This window comes from Carassius gibelio, chromosome B3 (assembly GCF_023724105.1).
Source record: "Carassius gibelio isolate Cgi1373 ecotype wild population from Czech Republic chromosome B3, carGib1.2-hapl.c, whole genome shotgun sequence".
Taxonomy (NCBI): Eukaryota; Metazoa; Chordata; class Actinopteri; order Cypriniformes; family Cyprinidae; genus Carassius; species Carassius gibelio.
Window position 1 is genome coordinate 51,965,317 of NC_068398.1, and position 15,248 is coordinate 51,980,564.

General features: G+C 36.2%; 2 protein-coding genes across 2 annotated transcripts; one reads left to right on the forward strand and one right to left on the reverse strand.

Annotated features, from left to right (window-relative positions):
- Positions 1-330: 330 nt before the first annotated feature.
- LOC127951920 (CD209 antigen-like protein E) lies at positions 331-7,237 on the forward strand. Its single transcript, XM_052550069.1, has 5 exons — positions 331-470; positions 737-996; positions 1,083-1,204; positions 1,294-1,409; positions 6,207-7,237. The coding sequence occupies exons 1-5, from the start codon at positions 373-375 to the stop codon at positions 6,334-6,336; spliced, it is 726 nt and encodes a 241-aa protein (XP_052406029.1). The 5' UTR covers positions 331-372; the 3' UTR covers positions 6,337-7,237.
- A 44-nt stretch (positions 7,238-7,281) lies between these two features.
- On the reverse strand, positions 7,282-10,426 carry LOC127953093 (uncharacterized). Its single transcript, XM_052551986.1, has 3 exons — positions 10,068-10,426; positions 9,241-9,456; positions 7,282-7,374 (listed from the first exon to the last, which is right to left on the reverse strand). The coding sequence occupies exons 1-3, from the start codon at positions 10,398-10,400 to the stop codon at positions 7,282-7,284; spliced, it is 642 nt and encodes a 213-aa protein (XP_052407946.1). The 5' UTR covers positions 10,401-10,426.
- Between the last annotated feature and the right edge of the window lie 4,822 nt (positions 10,427-15,248).

Below are 15,248 nucleotides of genomic sequence, written 5' to 3' on the forward strand. Positions count from 1 at the left end.
CTTAAAAGATATTTGCAAAAAGTGCCTGAATGCAAATGAACATATCTGAATGCTAACTCCTTTTGTGGACACATTCTTCATGAAACAATGTGCAGAAACACGGCAGCTAAACTAAAAAAATTCACAGGGTTTTAGTATAATGGTCTTATCATTATAGTATCATGTATTTAACAGTCCCAGTCATAGTTATTAATATTCTGCATTTCCAAAAGCACATGTCAAGGCTTACTGTTGTGTACTGAATTCTGAATTCAGAGAGTTTCGATGTGGTTCTGTGCTTGAACTAAAAACCACTTCCTTGTTGGGTATTTCTTAATAAAAACTGTGCGATCTGTGAAGACACACTAAGTAGATGTACAGTAAGAGCGAAAAATGGAAAAAGACACCTCTGATATATCCAGAAATATCAATAATACATCTGGACTTCAAACACAGTCAGGGCAAGGACGAAGGAAAGGCACAAAAGCGCAGTAAGTAGAAAGCTTAGTTTGAAGTACAAATGGGGTTGCTAGTGTTTGAGATACATTTTTATTACTCTATTATATGACAAGTCTGTCTACAGATTTGCTTTTATATAAAATGCGTTAACACAATTATTAATTAATTATTATTTTTTTAGAAGATGCTCTTATTAGAATATTTTACTCTATAGATTACTTACAAAGGTTGATTTGAGATGTTATGTATAATAATGTGAAGTAAAGTTTTGTTAATTGATATTTGTGTGTTTGGCAAGAGGAAACAGATGTTTGGTGTTGATCACAGTGAGTCTCGGGATTGTTTGTATTCTGCTGTTGATCACCATCATTCTGCAGCACTTCATGATCACAGCAGAGAGAGACAAGATAAAGAGTTACAAGAACACAGCTGAAGGATTCAATCAAACTAGGTTCTGCTTACATAGCAGATACACTGAAGTAGAAGAGAAGAAACTGGAGTTAGAAAGCAAAGATACTCCTTTGAGTAATGAACTAAAGAAGGAAGCTTCCAAACAAGGTTAGTATGAATCTAGTGTGGTCTTTTATATATTTTTTTTAATCTTTACTGTATTTATACAGCTTAAAAATGTTGGTTTCTGTTAGGAAACCTGTGTACTGCAGATGGATTTTTCACCTCCATTGAAATGAAGAATTGGTCTGACAGCAGACAGTTTTGCAGGGATCATGGTTTAGATCTGCTCATTATCAAGAGTAAAGTGAAGCAGGTGAGTTTCAAAGAGTAGATTTATATGACTGATGTGAGTGTCTGTTCATGAATGAGAGGAATCACAGTAATTCATTTTTGCATACACAGACCACCGTGTCTAAATTTATCAAGGAGAAGATGGGTGTGACTGTGTGGATTGGATTGTCCGACATAGAGAAAGAGGGCAGCATGAAATGGGTGGATAATTCACCACTGAATAATGGGTAAGTGATGAAACACCCACAGATAATTGTCTCAGTCTCCGACTATTCTATTCTTATTGTAATGCTTCTAATGCATTCCCAAATCAGAATTTTTTTTCAACTAAACCATATTGTATCTGTGTTACGGAGATGACGAGATGAAACACGTGCGGATCAATGTGCAAGCTTTTATTAATAAACTTTGTCAAATACACAGGCAGGATCGAACAGCAGCAAACAGGTATGGCACAGGAAAGACAAAAGAGTATTCCTAGTGCAGGCGAAGGTCTTCGATTGGACAAGGCAAACAGCTAATACACAAACAGGTGATAGTCCAGTAAAGGGGCAAACATAGTCCAAACGATAAGGCGAAAGAAATCCAAGGCAGGCAGAGAAGCAGGCAACCAGGTAATCAAATAACACAATGAGGCAAGACTAGACTAGAACTAGAAACAAACACAAGATAATGGAAAAGTGCTCTGTAAAGTTGCTATCACTTAATTGAGCAATATTCGCAAACAATACTCTAAAACAATAAAACCATGAATGGCTGTTTGAGACTGATTCTTATAGTGGGTGGAATTGGTTGCAGGTGTAAATGTAATAATTGAAATGGAGTATGAAAAATGTAGTCCGTGGCGACATGGAAGTAAGTGTGGTGCGTGAGTCAATATAATCAGAAGGCGACCTCTGGTGGTGAGCAGACAGAAGAATACAGACCGGATTCATGACAATCTGCTCAGTAATGTCTCATTACTTAATTTACCCCTTTTATTAATTACAATTTGAGAATTTCTCTGAATAATACATTTCATGAAAATATATTAAATAAAATAAAGTAAAAATGCAGACCTGCCAACATGTACGCATTTTTTGTACTCTCAAGGGGAAGTCGTGGCCTAATGGTTAGAGGGTTGGACTCTCAATCGAAGGGTTGTGGGTTCTAGTCTCGGGCCGGACGGAATTGTGGTTGGGGGGAGTGCATGTACAGTTCTCTCTCCACCTTCAATACCACGACTTAGGTGCCCTTGAGCAAGGCATCGAACCCCCAACTGCTCCCCGGGCGCCGCAGCATAAATGGCTGCCCACTGCTGTGTGTGTGTGTGTGTGTGTGTGTGTGTGTGTGTGTGTGTGTGTGTGTGTGTGTGTGCATATTTCGGATTGGTTAAATGCAGAGCACAAATTCTGAGTATGGGTCACCATACTTGGCTGAATGTCACTTCACTCACTCACTGTATGCATTTTGACCCATAAGTATGCTCTCTAGGTACGCATTTTGTTGCTCCTTGCATTTCGCCGATTTCAGTTTCTATGCAATCTATGACACTGATTCTGCCGCTGAGCCACAGCGTGTAAGTGGAGTGAAAAGCTTTCGGCCAATCAGAGCGGTACATGTTAACCCACCGCCCACCTGCCCCTCCTATCCACAAGCTTAGTTGGCAGTTGGAAAAGTGGTGGAATGGCTTGAAATCTAGAAGGTTTAGGTGCTGATTAACGTAAGATAAAGGTAACACTTAGGCTATGTTTAGCCTAATTGAATTTATGAAAATTACAAATGACCTTGACATCATAACAAGCAGTCCAGCTGTGACTAGCTCAGTTTTGTTCACGCGTTCTTGTAGGCTAACATGTAAGGGTGGCGCTGCCAATAACGCACCTAAAAGCTGCCACAAAGAACCGGCAAAAGTAATGATTATAAAATTTTTAATGAATATAATTATTAACCCTCTGGGGACGGATTGGGCGGTACCGCCCAAAATGGCATACTTTTACAAATGTGTAGTTATCTCAAAAACTATTAATGCTAGAGAGATGCGTTTTTTTTTTTTGCCGTCTTCCTCAGATTCCGCTGAAAACAGCGGTGTCCAGGTGTCCAGTAAACACTTCCCTTATTGCGCAATACCACTGCGTAAACAGGCCAGTGAAAACGATTGTGCTAGGCAGATTCAACACGCAACAGCCAATGGAAAAATTGCCGCTGGGAGGAGTCTTTTTCTAACCCAATCAGAGGAAGGTTATGTCTTCTAGCCAACTCTGTAGCTCTGCTGTAGCCTTGTAAAAGCTGGCTGGACTATAGTAAAAGACATGTAGAGCGTTCAGAGAATCAGCATTAGGGTGGAGAAAGCAGAAAGCGATCGGAGTATTAGCGAGCACAAAGAGCTAAATTCGAGCGATCGGAGAATCAGCATCACATGGAGAAAGCAGAAAGCGATCGGAGTGTTAGCGAGCACAAAGAGATAATTTCTAGAGAGATACAGCAATATTACAGAATTGTTTTATCAAAATGGCAAGCAGTAAAAGATTTACGGCAGAACAAGCTCTGGAACAATTACTGGAAAGGCCTGAAGAGGCCTTTCTTTGCTCACTGGCATGCCTAGGACTGTTTTTTAAAAAAGTTAATTATTTAATTGTTCTTTACACATTTGATTAAACAATAACACATTTCTGTCAAGCAAAGAGTTTGAAAAAATATATTTTCTTTGTTCAAAAACTGTTCTATATTGTGTGTTTTTCAGTAATAAATGACAAAAATCTAATTTTCGTTTTTGAAATTCTCTAGTTTATTGTAAAATTTTTCACTCATACTTCCTTTATATAAACATATTGCATGCATGCTTATGGTAGCTTAGGGTCTTCTGAATCCATAGATACCAAACACAGGGTGTTCCATCTCCTTTACATATGGTTTATAAGTCCCCTAAGGGTTAATAAACAAGTGTTTTCTGTATCAATGTCGTGTTGACTGCAAAGATAAAGTTGATGATGCTGTCTCGCGATCTTCGCAGTAGTGAACGCTCCAGAAAAATGCACATTTCATATGGATTAACGTTACATAAGCAGAGAGCAGTCTGTTTTCTTTCGTTTTGAAGTGTTCTGTTCAACCCTCTGGAGTCGATTAAGGCTTACACGCATTATGAGTCATTTTCTCCTGATAACCCTGAAAAGAACTTAAATTACACTTTCAGTTTTGATCGTACAGATAAGAGCAACACATCAATCGAATCTGTAAATGGTCTACTTTTATTTGTATACAGACATAATAACAAAAAACCTTTGTGCACTTATAAAATAAAGATAACAAACAAGGTGTGCTGTCTGCGCTGATCTTCATTTAGACACACGTCATTAAAATTAACTGTAACTCAGTGAATACTCAACAAAGAGAGAGATATATCTATAGAAAGCCTGACATGTCTACTTTTAAACTAAACAAGTGCCGCCAAAAACAGATATTCTGTGATAAAGTAATGCATATGAAAACAACGCGATGTTCATTTTTCACGTCTCCCTTCATTATCTTCTAATTCGACCACGCCCCTGCGCTGAACGCGCTATTCAGATTATAATGTTAAATAAAGTTTTTATTTTATTTTACTGTTTGCTTCGCGATGAGAGGAATAAGATATAATTCACCCTAAAATATGATTTGGTTGAGTATTTGAGATTTGGATTTCCTCAGAAAAAAAAGAATGAAGCACTTTATTCAGCAGAGATCATAAACATGAGTAAGTCTCTTTTTATATATCTATATACTTGTACTAGTTTCACATAACGTTTGAAACCTTTTCCAAACTATAATACCTGACTAAATGTATAATCAAGTGAAACGTTATGAAGTTTCAATAACAATATACAATACTATACCATTCAAAAGCTTGATGTAAATAATATAAATGTAACAAATAAATGTAACTGTAACACATGTAACAAACAATGCTGTACTTTCAATTTATCCCCCTGAAAAAAAACTGAAAAAAATATATATATATATTCTCCGCTCTTTTCAACATAACAATCTATTAATATGAGCACAGAGTTTAGTGTTTAGTTCTCTGGTGACAAGAAAGGTCATGATTGCTTTCAAAGGCAGCATAAAGAGACTTTCACTGATGCACTACTTGGTTGTAGTACTCATAAAATTTCTTCAAGGTTGGCAGGTATGAAAATGGACAATTTGCAAGAATACATATATATAAAAAATTTAAATTGTGTATGAATATATCATCATGTCATATTTATTATATCAAATTAAATAAAGATTACAATTACATTGATTCAATGGATTTAATTTAATTAATTTGAACATATAATTCATGACTGCTCAAGACAGTCTAAATTTATGAAAATTACTCATATTGTTTGGTTACATAAAGAACGAGAACTGAAATGTTTTCAAACAAAATATATACATTTTACTTGCATAAACCTTTTCTTTATTATAAAAAAAAAATCCTTTTCATCCTGCACAGTTCATCAATAGGTGGAAGCAGGTTTTCTTGTACTTTCAGCTTTATCTGCTCATCTGCAAACATGTTCATAAACGAAACAGCCATAGTGGGAAAGGGGAACAAAAATCTGCATATTTTCATTTTCAAAGTAGACGTAAGAAGCAAAAGCTATAACAACTTATTTTAAATTGTTATATACAGTGTGTTAAATTTTTAATTAGAAAAAAAAAACTGAAATAAATAAATAATGTGTAGTTTGACAGTCTAAACACATAAAAAACACACCTTAAAAATATGGATTAAAAAAAGTATCTCTTCCAGGTCAAAACAGATCTGAAAGGTTAAAAACAAGACCATTACATCCTTCAAAACAGACCTGATCAAGGAGAGTTAAAACAAGACCATTACATCCTTCAGTGAACAGCACAGTCACAACCAAAGACTCTTCCCAATAGATCTTGATCTCTTTTATTTTTCTGTTCTTTCACTTCCACTCTCACTTCTGTACTACTTTAGTTTACTCTTGTATTGTTGACTCTTGTTGATTTTGGGGTTGTGAATAACTGACAATCTAATACATTTTAATCAGGTCTTGGATGAAGGGTGAGCCAAATGACGTAGCTGGAAATGAAGACTGTGTTATAATGAATCCAACCTCCATCCTGGAAAACTGGAATGATATCCCATGCGCAGAAAAGGGCAGGTTTCTTTGTGAATAATATGCTTCATTGTGTATGGTCATGAATATACTTGTATTAAAAAAAAAAAGATAAAAAGATTCCTGTCTTTTAAAACCCTAAAACATGCTCAAATTCACCCTGTTATTTTGATATTATAAGGTTTGAGAAACTGCTTTCGAATCAAATTGCTTTATCATTGAATAAAATGACCAATAACTATTAATTCTTTCCCTGCCAGCGTTTATGAAGTTGCCAGCCACTGCCAGTATTTTTGATGACTTTCACTAAAATGTTATGGCCCCCAGAATATTTTGTTGTATGCATATCTGAACATGCAACACACCAAAATAAAGATCAGAGCCTGTACTTTTAAACCCAAAAAATCTGCTTCAAACATTCTTTTTTTTTTTTTTTATAAACACATGAATGTAGAAACGTTTCATTAAAAAGCATCATAAAGCAAAATGCTGAGAAACTCATTTTTTATCAAAGACTACATCTGTATTAAATTCAGTTCGATGATCAAAGCAAAGATGCAGTAGATTGCTTCCATCAGCACCCACTAAGCTTCACAGCCCTTAACCACTTCCTGGATCCTCATTTCACTCTGTAACATTAGGGAGTTTTCGTTTATATGCGGTTAGTGTTGATGATTGCATTATTTTTCATATCCTTACATGAGATTGCTCATTTCTGTGCTTTTGATCTAAAAAATTGAATGTGCACTGTGCAATGTCCGAACTGATTGCACTGTATTTTATGTATTATCATTTTCTAGTTTTAACTGTTTGAAATTCAAGTCAATTTCTAAATAATTGTAAAAGTTTTAAGTTCCCTGTTTTATTGCTGTGATTCTTTATTATTTTACTTCTTTTTATGTAAAGCACTTTGAATTACCATTGTGAATTAAATATGCTATATAAATAAATTTGCCTTGCCCTGCCTTGTGAATCCACAGCATTATTTTTATTTGAAACTTCATTCTTATACTGGCTTTGCTGCTTGTGATGGGTGACTATGAAGAGACTTCCTCAAGGCCAGTGGGATGCAGCAGAGAGCAAGTTTATTCCACCTGATCTGTGGATAAGTGAATCAATGTAAAATCAAAGACACCATGGCTGTGTGCGAAATGGCATACTTCAATACTATAAATTAGGCAAAAAGCAGTAGGCGAGCAAATTAGTATCTTTGAAACCTCTGTATTCATAAAAGAGTAGACAACAATAGCCCAAATTCTCATGAGATTCGGTCATACGTATACAAAATTTGCGTACTAATATTCAATTCAATTCAAGTTTATTTGTATAGCGCTTTTTACAATACAAATTGTAACAAAGCAACTTTACAGAAAATTATGTTTCTACAATATTTAGTAATAGCTTATAAGTGGTGATTGTCAGTTTGTGCACGTTTGACAGGATTTTTTTAAAAATTAATACAATACATATTATTAACAGCAATTATTATATGATGCAGTCACACTTGTAGCAATATTTGTTAGTTCTGTTTGTTGATTCAGGGTTAGCATCATCTGAGGTCCTCTGAGGGTCAGCATCACTGACTTCCATAGCAGGAAAAAAAAATTATATGGAAGTCAGTAGTTCCAGGTAACTGTTTGGTTACTGACATTCTTCAAAATATCTTCCTTTGTGTTCAGCAAAAGAAAGAAATTCATACAGGTTTGAAACAACTTGAGGGCGAGTAAATTACAGAATTTTCATTTTAAAGTGAACTATCCCTTTAAGTGCAAATAAACTGGGATAGGCAAAGATACATCAATCTATTTTGAAATAAACTACCAAATACCCTAATTTTTACATGTCAACATTAACTGATGACAAAAAAAGCACAGTGGTATTTAACAAGTTACCCCATCTTGTGACATAATGTACAAAAAAAAAAAAAATTATTGCACAACCGATGAAAACTTAACATATGCTAAAAATAGAAAGCTAACATTAGCTATGAGAGCTGCTACTCGGGTCAAATAGCTATAACATAATGTACAACCGTAATGAATGTAGCCTAGGCTACTAAAATGAACACCAAAACTTAACAGCAACTATTCGGAATTGTAGCAATTTATGCTAAAAATCAATGGAAAGCTGGCAACCTGCCCACTTCTCACCTCATATCTGGATCAGTTTTCACAAATATCACACACAACATTTACAATATTTTTTAAGAAATTTACCAGAAAATAAACAAATACAAAAGCACCTGAAAATCATCAGAATAAATAAAGGTACAAGTAAATATTTAAATGTTTAGATGCCTTTGGTCAGAAACTCGAAACTTTAAACTGTGTAAGTACGCACAAATAACTTAAGTCACAGCTCTTGTCAGTCTTAACTGTACATTTACTTGGAACAAGAGGGACAAAACCAGACTTCGTCTGCTACAGGGCCATCCTCAAGTCCAACACATTCGAGATGAAACCACTGGACCCTACAGTTTTCATTGTCACATGCCACCATGTCACCTTTTTCCTCAGGTCCGTGGCACAGACACCAAAGTTTTTTCTGTTTCTTTGAACAGTGCTCTCTACCTCTGTAACTGCCCTTCCTTGTTTTGTTTTTCTGTATCACTGTTTTGTTGCTCACTGATGCTTGGGAGGCTTGAGTGAAATGTTTGCCAATGAGCTCTGGGAGGGATACCACCACGAAAAATTGTTGTGCCTTCTTTATGCGTGCCATCCAAAACTCAGGGTTTGGTTCCATGCGCAGAACAACACAGTCTTTGAGGGTCCAAACCACAAAATCACAGTAATTACTGCCTGTCACAAATATTTGTGTTTGGACCTGTGTGTAATATAGGTGATGGTGTAGGGATCGTCTTGGTACAAGTCCTCAATCCATGCTTGTTGTCAGTCTCACCATCCAACAGAGAGTTCATTGATTTTTGCATGGCAACAGCAGAGGTGTAATTAATCTTATGGCCTACCTCACCGTGAACTTTGTTCACATTACTTGGTAAGATCCAGTATGCAGACATGTCTGTGACAGTCCTCATTTCTCTGCACCGGACAGTTGCTTCCATTTTAAAAAGCAAGGCCTCAACATGGGTGCATGTCTCTGCAACTGAGGAAACTTCACCATTGGTGTTGATAATAACCCAAGCCTTCAGAGGAACTTCACTAAGGCGCTGGGAGTGCATCACCTATACATAAAGACAGAAATGTTAATCAATGACAGATAAATTTATTATCTGATTAATACAAATTAAATGAAGTTAATTTGTGATTAATAAAAGCAGAACCACTTAAATTATCTTGCTTTTATGCTTACACTGTCAAACTAATTTGTAAATGTAAATTATGTATTTCAATGTAAAAATAATGTAATGTAAATTATTGATTGTAAAATTATGTATTCATTCATTTCTAATCAACATAATCACGTGTTACAAAAATAAATCTGCCCACCACAAGCAAAATAAAACTGTGTTTTTAGACAATTTTGACAATTATAACCAATTATTTTTTATTTTTTATTAAATGCAACTGCTCAAACCCACTGCTTATGACTCTTTAAAATAACATAACTTTAGCTGAATATTTAGCATTTTGTTTGTTTTAATAACTTGTTCATAAGATGGCACTTGTGTTTTTGGCCGTGTTGATTCATTGCACAGAATACAACAGAGAAAGAAATCAATTTTACAGAATCATTAAGATACGTAGGTATTGAAACATTGTCAATAAATAACATATTTATTTTAGCTGGTTTGCCAACCGCCATAAAACTCCGACAGAAGAAGTGCCATCTTACCTTTGCCAGTACGACTGTGCTCTTGCAGTTAGGCGGCCTGTGAATGAGGAGGTCTTGTACCCAGCCGCTGCAAAACTGTTCATGAGCTTGAAGGGATTTATAGCTCTTAAACTCCTGCAAAGTGTACGCACTCAATCCAAAAACGAGGTAATTTACGATGTCCATATATGTGAGCGGAGGTAGTGCGTCTGGATCGGTAATCCAGTCTTGGGCTGCTAAATCATATGGATCTATCTTGTTTATCTCGGACAGTTTGTCTAAATAACGTTTTTTGGCAGTGGCATTTAGTTTCTTCCGATAGGGTCCCTTCTCTTTTTCTTCCATCTTCTCCATTTCTTCCGTTCTTCAATTTTACCTCGTTTTAGCCAAACACACCCACAATTAAATGTTATAGCAACGGTTGGCGAAAACGTAAACAGAGATCGTGCCTCTAAACATGGCGCCCACGTCCCATAATGCAACACTGCGTGACGTACCTTCACATTCCCTATATATTAATACTGGTGATCTGAGTGAGTGCTGATTGTTTCATTTTGTATAATTCAGTGGAATAGGTTGAAGTTAGTTAAAATCGCGTCTTCATACTCTATCCAAATTTCCATCGCAAGAAGTTTACCCAGAAACTATGGACTTTGGGCTGGAACTCGGTGTGCTTCCACCGCAGCTACCATGATCTAAATAAAGTTCTGGGTAAAAAAAATGCCCCTCAGAAAGTCCCTGCTCTCGAGGTACTTGTTCAAAGGTAACGTTACTGAACTTTCGGGAGTGGAAATGCAGCATTGTAATTTCAACCACCATTTCTTTTGATAATTTTTAAAATATTACTGTCATCGTGTCATGAAAGGTATAGTGTTTTAACTATTTCAGGCGAGAATGTAGTTGTTTAAAACTCAAATATGCGGTTTATTTATAAAGACTGCGTCTATTAAAAAAATGTGTTTCGCTGATGTCGGAGACGGTCAACTCCACGCGATCAGCGGGAGCTCAGGGATCATTAATCCGTCGGGAGCACTCTCAACTCGGCTAGACCTTCTGACATTTGCCGCTGGCTGTGATGTCTCTTTAGTGGTAAAGCATAAAATATAATTCGTTTTGGGTGAACCTAACAGGTAATCTTTTAATATGTTAAAATGAAAAGGAAACAATAGGCTACTGTTTGGTATAATATTTTGTTTTATATAATGTAATAGGCCTAACGTTACACATTTCCCTGAACTTCATTTCTGCGGCTATTAATATGTTTAATTAATGAAAATGATAACGAAAGGAGGCAGTGGTGTTTGATATCATATTTCGTCTTATTGAAATGAGGGAGGGGGGGGGGGGGGGGGTCGCTGGAAACGCGTCATAACTGTACCACGGTCATGAACGGTCAAGGCAGAAGGAAAAGACTGAGCGGGAACAGCTGCAGACACTCCGCAGGATCAGCTGCACACTGGCTGCTAGATAGAACATACGTTTGCTTGCTTTAAGCCCTGTTAATAATTGTCATATGGTTATATGTCAAAGAAGAAAGGAAAGGCTGTAATTCAACAATCCTATTGCATCCTTAAAATGCCTAGTCTAAATTAGGAAAAACCATACCATAACTTTGTCTCCCACCTGATAAAATTGGTACTTTTGCCCATCCTGCCAATACTGCCACTCATGCATGTGTAGTGAAGCGTTCTAGTGCTCTTTTAGTTATCATATTGTGTATGCATTTCAGGAGAGGCACTAAGTGCAGACAAATGGATGATGTCTTTGGAAGGGACAACTGTGATGGGGCCCCACAACAACCTTCTGAATGGAGTGCAGCGTTTGTCTCGTTGCTTCGGCCGGACAGGGCACAGTATGTTAAGAGGCATAACATTTCAGTCACATGATAGATAGATTGGATAGCTGGTCAATCAGAGCACACTTCGCTTTTCAGTACGATGAGCTTTGTAAAAATCAACACGTTTCAGAAGGTGAGGAGAGGAGTACCTGTAGAGGAAAAACAATAATGTGTTTTTTCAACCTTAAACCGCTTAAACAGTGGAAGTGAGCTAGATTCTTCAGTGAAACTGTAATTTTGTTTGTATGAAAAAAAAAAGATAAAATAAGTTTGTAATATGTGATGTTGCATAGTGTGTTAATAATAAAAAATAATAAAAAGTTGCCATTGTTTTGGTTTTAATTTTGGAAGATGGAAAATTGCAGTATTTTATTATATTTAGAAATTACAATATATTTTGAATTACAATATTGTAATTGTCTCCTGTAAAATTACAGGAAATTCCTGGCAACTGAGTTGCAGTAAATATACAGTAAATTAAAATAAATTACAGCATTTTACTGTAATAATGCTACTTTAATCACAGTAGCACTGCTGTATAAATACAGAACTCTATTGTATAAAAAAAACAATATATTACCTGTATATTACTTGCTGTAAATTCACGGCAATTAGTTGCCAGGAATTTCCTGTAAAATTACAATACATTTTTAACAGTGTAACCTAAACATGACAAAGAAACATTATCTAAAGTTTTTACAAGGAATAAAGTTCATCTTTAACACCAGCAGATTCAGATCATTTACATTTAATAATTTATCAGAAGCTTTTATGCAAAGCAACTTACAAATGAGAACAATAGAAGCAATCAGATCAACAAGAGAACAACAACAGTATACAAGTGCCATGACAAGTCTCCGTTAGTCTAGTATTGTTTTTTTTAAAGAATAGGATAAGAAAAGGTAAGTGTATATTTCCAGATATCCGTCTGCAATGCGTTTTGATTTTTTTTTTTGCAATCCAGAAGCAAGATCTGTTGTACTTTAGGACTGCGTGACTAATCTAATTTAATTTTTGATTTGATTTTGACTTCTGAGGATTATGAAAACAAGGTGTTTGAGTTAATGTGATACATTAGAGACAATTTCCAAAAACACGTGTTTCAAATAATTGTTACACCATACTGCTGCTGCTGTTGTTCAATAAGTGAATGTAAAGGGTGTGCAATAAATGAAAAACCAAATGAACATACAATAATAAACCTTTGTCATTATCTAAAGTAAATCATGACACTACATAAAATATAAAAAAGTATAATAATTTATCCAGTTTAATAAAATAAATGAACACTAATAAAACAAAGTAATAAACTTTTTTTTTTACATCATGCTAAAGTTTTACAGACTATGAGCCATTCACACTTCCCAAAAAGGACTGATTATGGAAATGAAATGGTTTTTGTAATTCAAAAACGATGGTTGACTTTGAACTGCTGCTTATTATTCTTTTGTCTGTTATATTCTGACCATTGGTGGCCGTCTCCTACACTTCATCATTTCATTCTGGTTGTGTTCAGAGCAGAGTATTATTTCAACTATTTCTCCTCCGCGTTCCAAGCATTTAATACTCACTCCACTCCTGCTCACTGATACTAGAAACACTGGATGGTGGATAAAGTACTTCAGTAGGTTTGAAATGTTATGTTCATAACGTAGCATATATTAAAATAAAATTTCAGGAGAGTTTCAAAGTTTCTTAGTCTATTGTTTGCAAACTTTTTCCTATCACATGCCAAACTAATAACATGCTTGTCAGAAGTAAAATGTAGCCTATAATTGCTGCTTTCTGCTGGGCAAATTTTGTTTGTGATGAAAAAAAATGCATTTTTGCTAAATATGCAGTTATATTACGGTTGGTGGAGCGCCCTTGGAGCAAGTGAAAACCACGAAATGATCCTATATTACCTTTTTTGAATGAGATGCAAATGTCACTCTCTGACAGCAGGTGCCACTACTGGAAAACCAGGTATTTAAAGGCTGCTGCCCCTTTAAGACTGAGTGCACGGGTTCCAATATAACAATGCACAGGATATTTCTTTATCCACTGTATATGTTCACTTAAGACTTAGACGTCTGTGTTTACGAGAATACTTGCAGAGACAGAGACAATTATTTTGTGATAATTTTGTGTGTATGTGTTCATTCAGAAGCTAGTTTATGTTTCTTAGTTGCAGTGTGAATCTACAATTTTCATAGTCATGAAAATAAAGAAAACTCTTTGAATGAGAAGGTGTGTCCAAACTTTTGGTCTGTACCGTATGACCCAAGAAATAATTGCGATAAGCGATATTATTGTCATTTTAAAGACTATTTTATGCCACTGAATATAATCAGAAATCAGAAAGCGCTTTATTGCCAAGTATGCTTGCGCATACAAGGAATTTTTTTTTTGTGACATAATCTGCCAGTACACAGAGAATTGGCAAATAAATAAGTGTATAAACAATTGTGCTATAAATGATAATGGAATAGGATTGAATAAGATGCAGGGATGTACTAGGATGGAGGGGTAACAAATAAATATAAGGATATTGCAAAATTTTTTTGCATAAGCATAAGTGGGGAACATTTAACTGTTCATGAGGTAGATTGCCTGGGGGAAGAAACTGTTCTTGTGCCTGACTGTCCTGTTATTTGCGGCTCTCAGGCGCCAGCCAGATGGCAAAAGTTCAAAGATGGGGTGACTTGGATGTGACGGATGCCCAGAGTGATTTTCTGAGCCCTTTTCCTCACTCTGGATGTATACAGTTCTTAAAGGGTGGGCAGGGGAGCACCAATAATCCTTTCAGCAGTCCGAACAGTTCTCTGTAGTCTTCTGATGTCTGATTTTGTTGCTGAACCAAACCAGACAGTTATTGAAGTAAACAGGACAGACTCAATGATGGCTGAGTAGAACTGTTTCAGCAGCTCCTGTGGCAAGTTAAACTTCCTCAGCTGGTGAAGGAAATACAACCTTTGTTGGGCCTTTTTCACAATGGAGTCAATGTGATTGTCCCACTTCAGGTCCTGAGAGATGGTGGTTCCCAGGAATCTGAATGACTCGACTGCAGTCACAGTGCTGTTCATGATGGTGAGTGGGGGGTGGGGGGGTGCAGAGGGGTTTCTCCTAAAGTGTACGATCATCTCCACTGTTTTGAGTGTGTTCAGCTCCAGGTTGTTAAGACTGCACCAGACAGCCAGCTGCTCAACCTCTTGTCTGTAAGCAGACTCATCACCGTCCTGGATGAGGCCGATGACTGTAGTGTCAAGACATACATGTATATAAGGACATCTGACAAATTGGTTTGTCCGTCAAGAACCAGGAAAAAAAATCGACAGAAAAACTGAAAGACTGAAAAAACAAGACTGTGAAATCACCTTTACCAT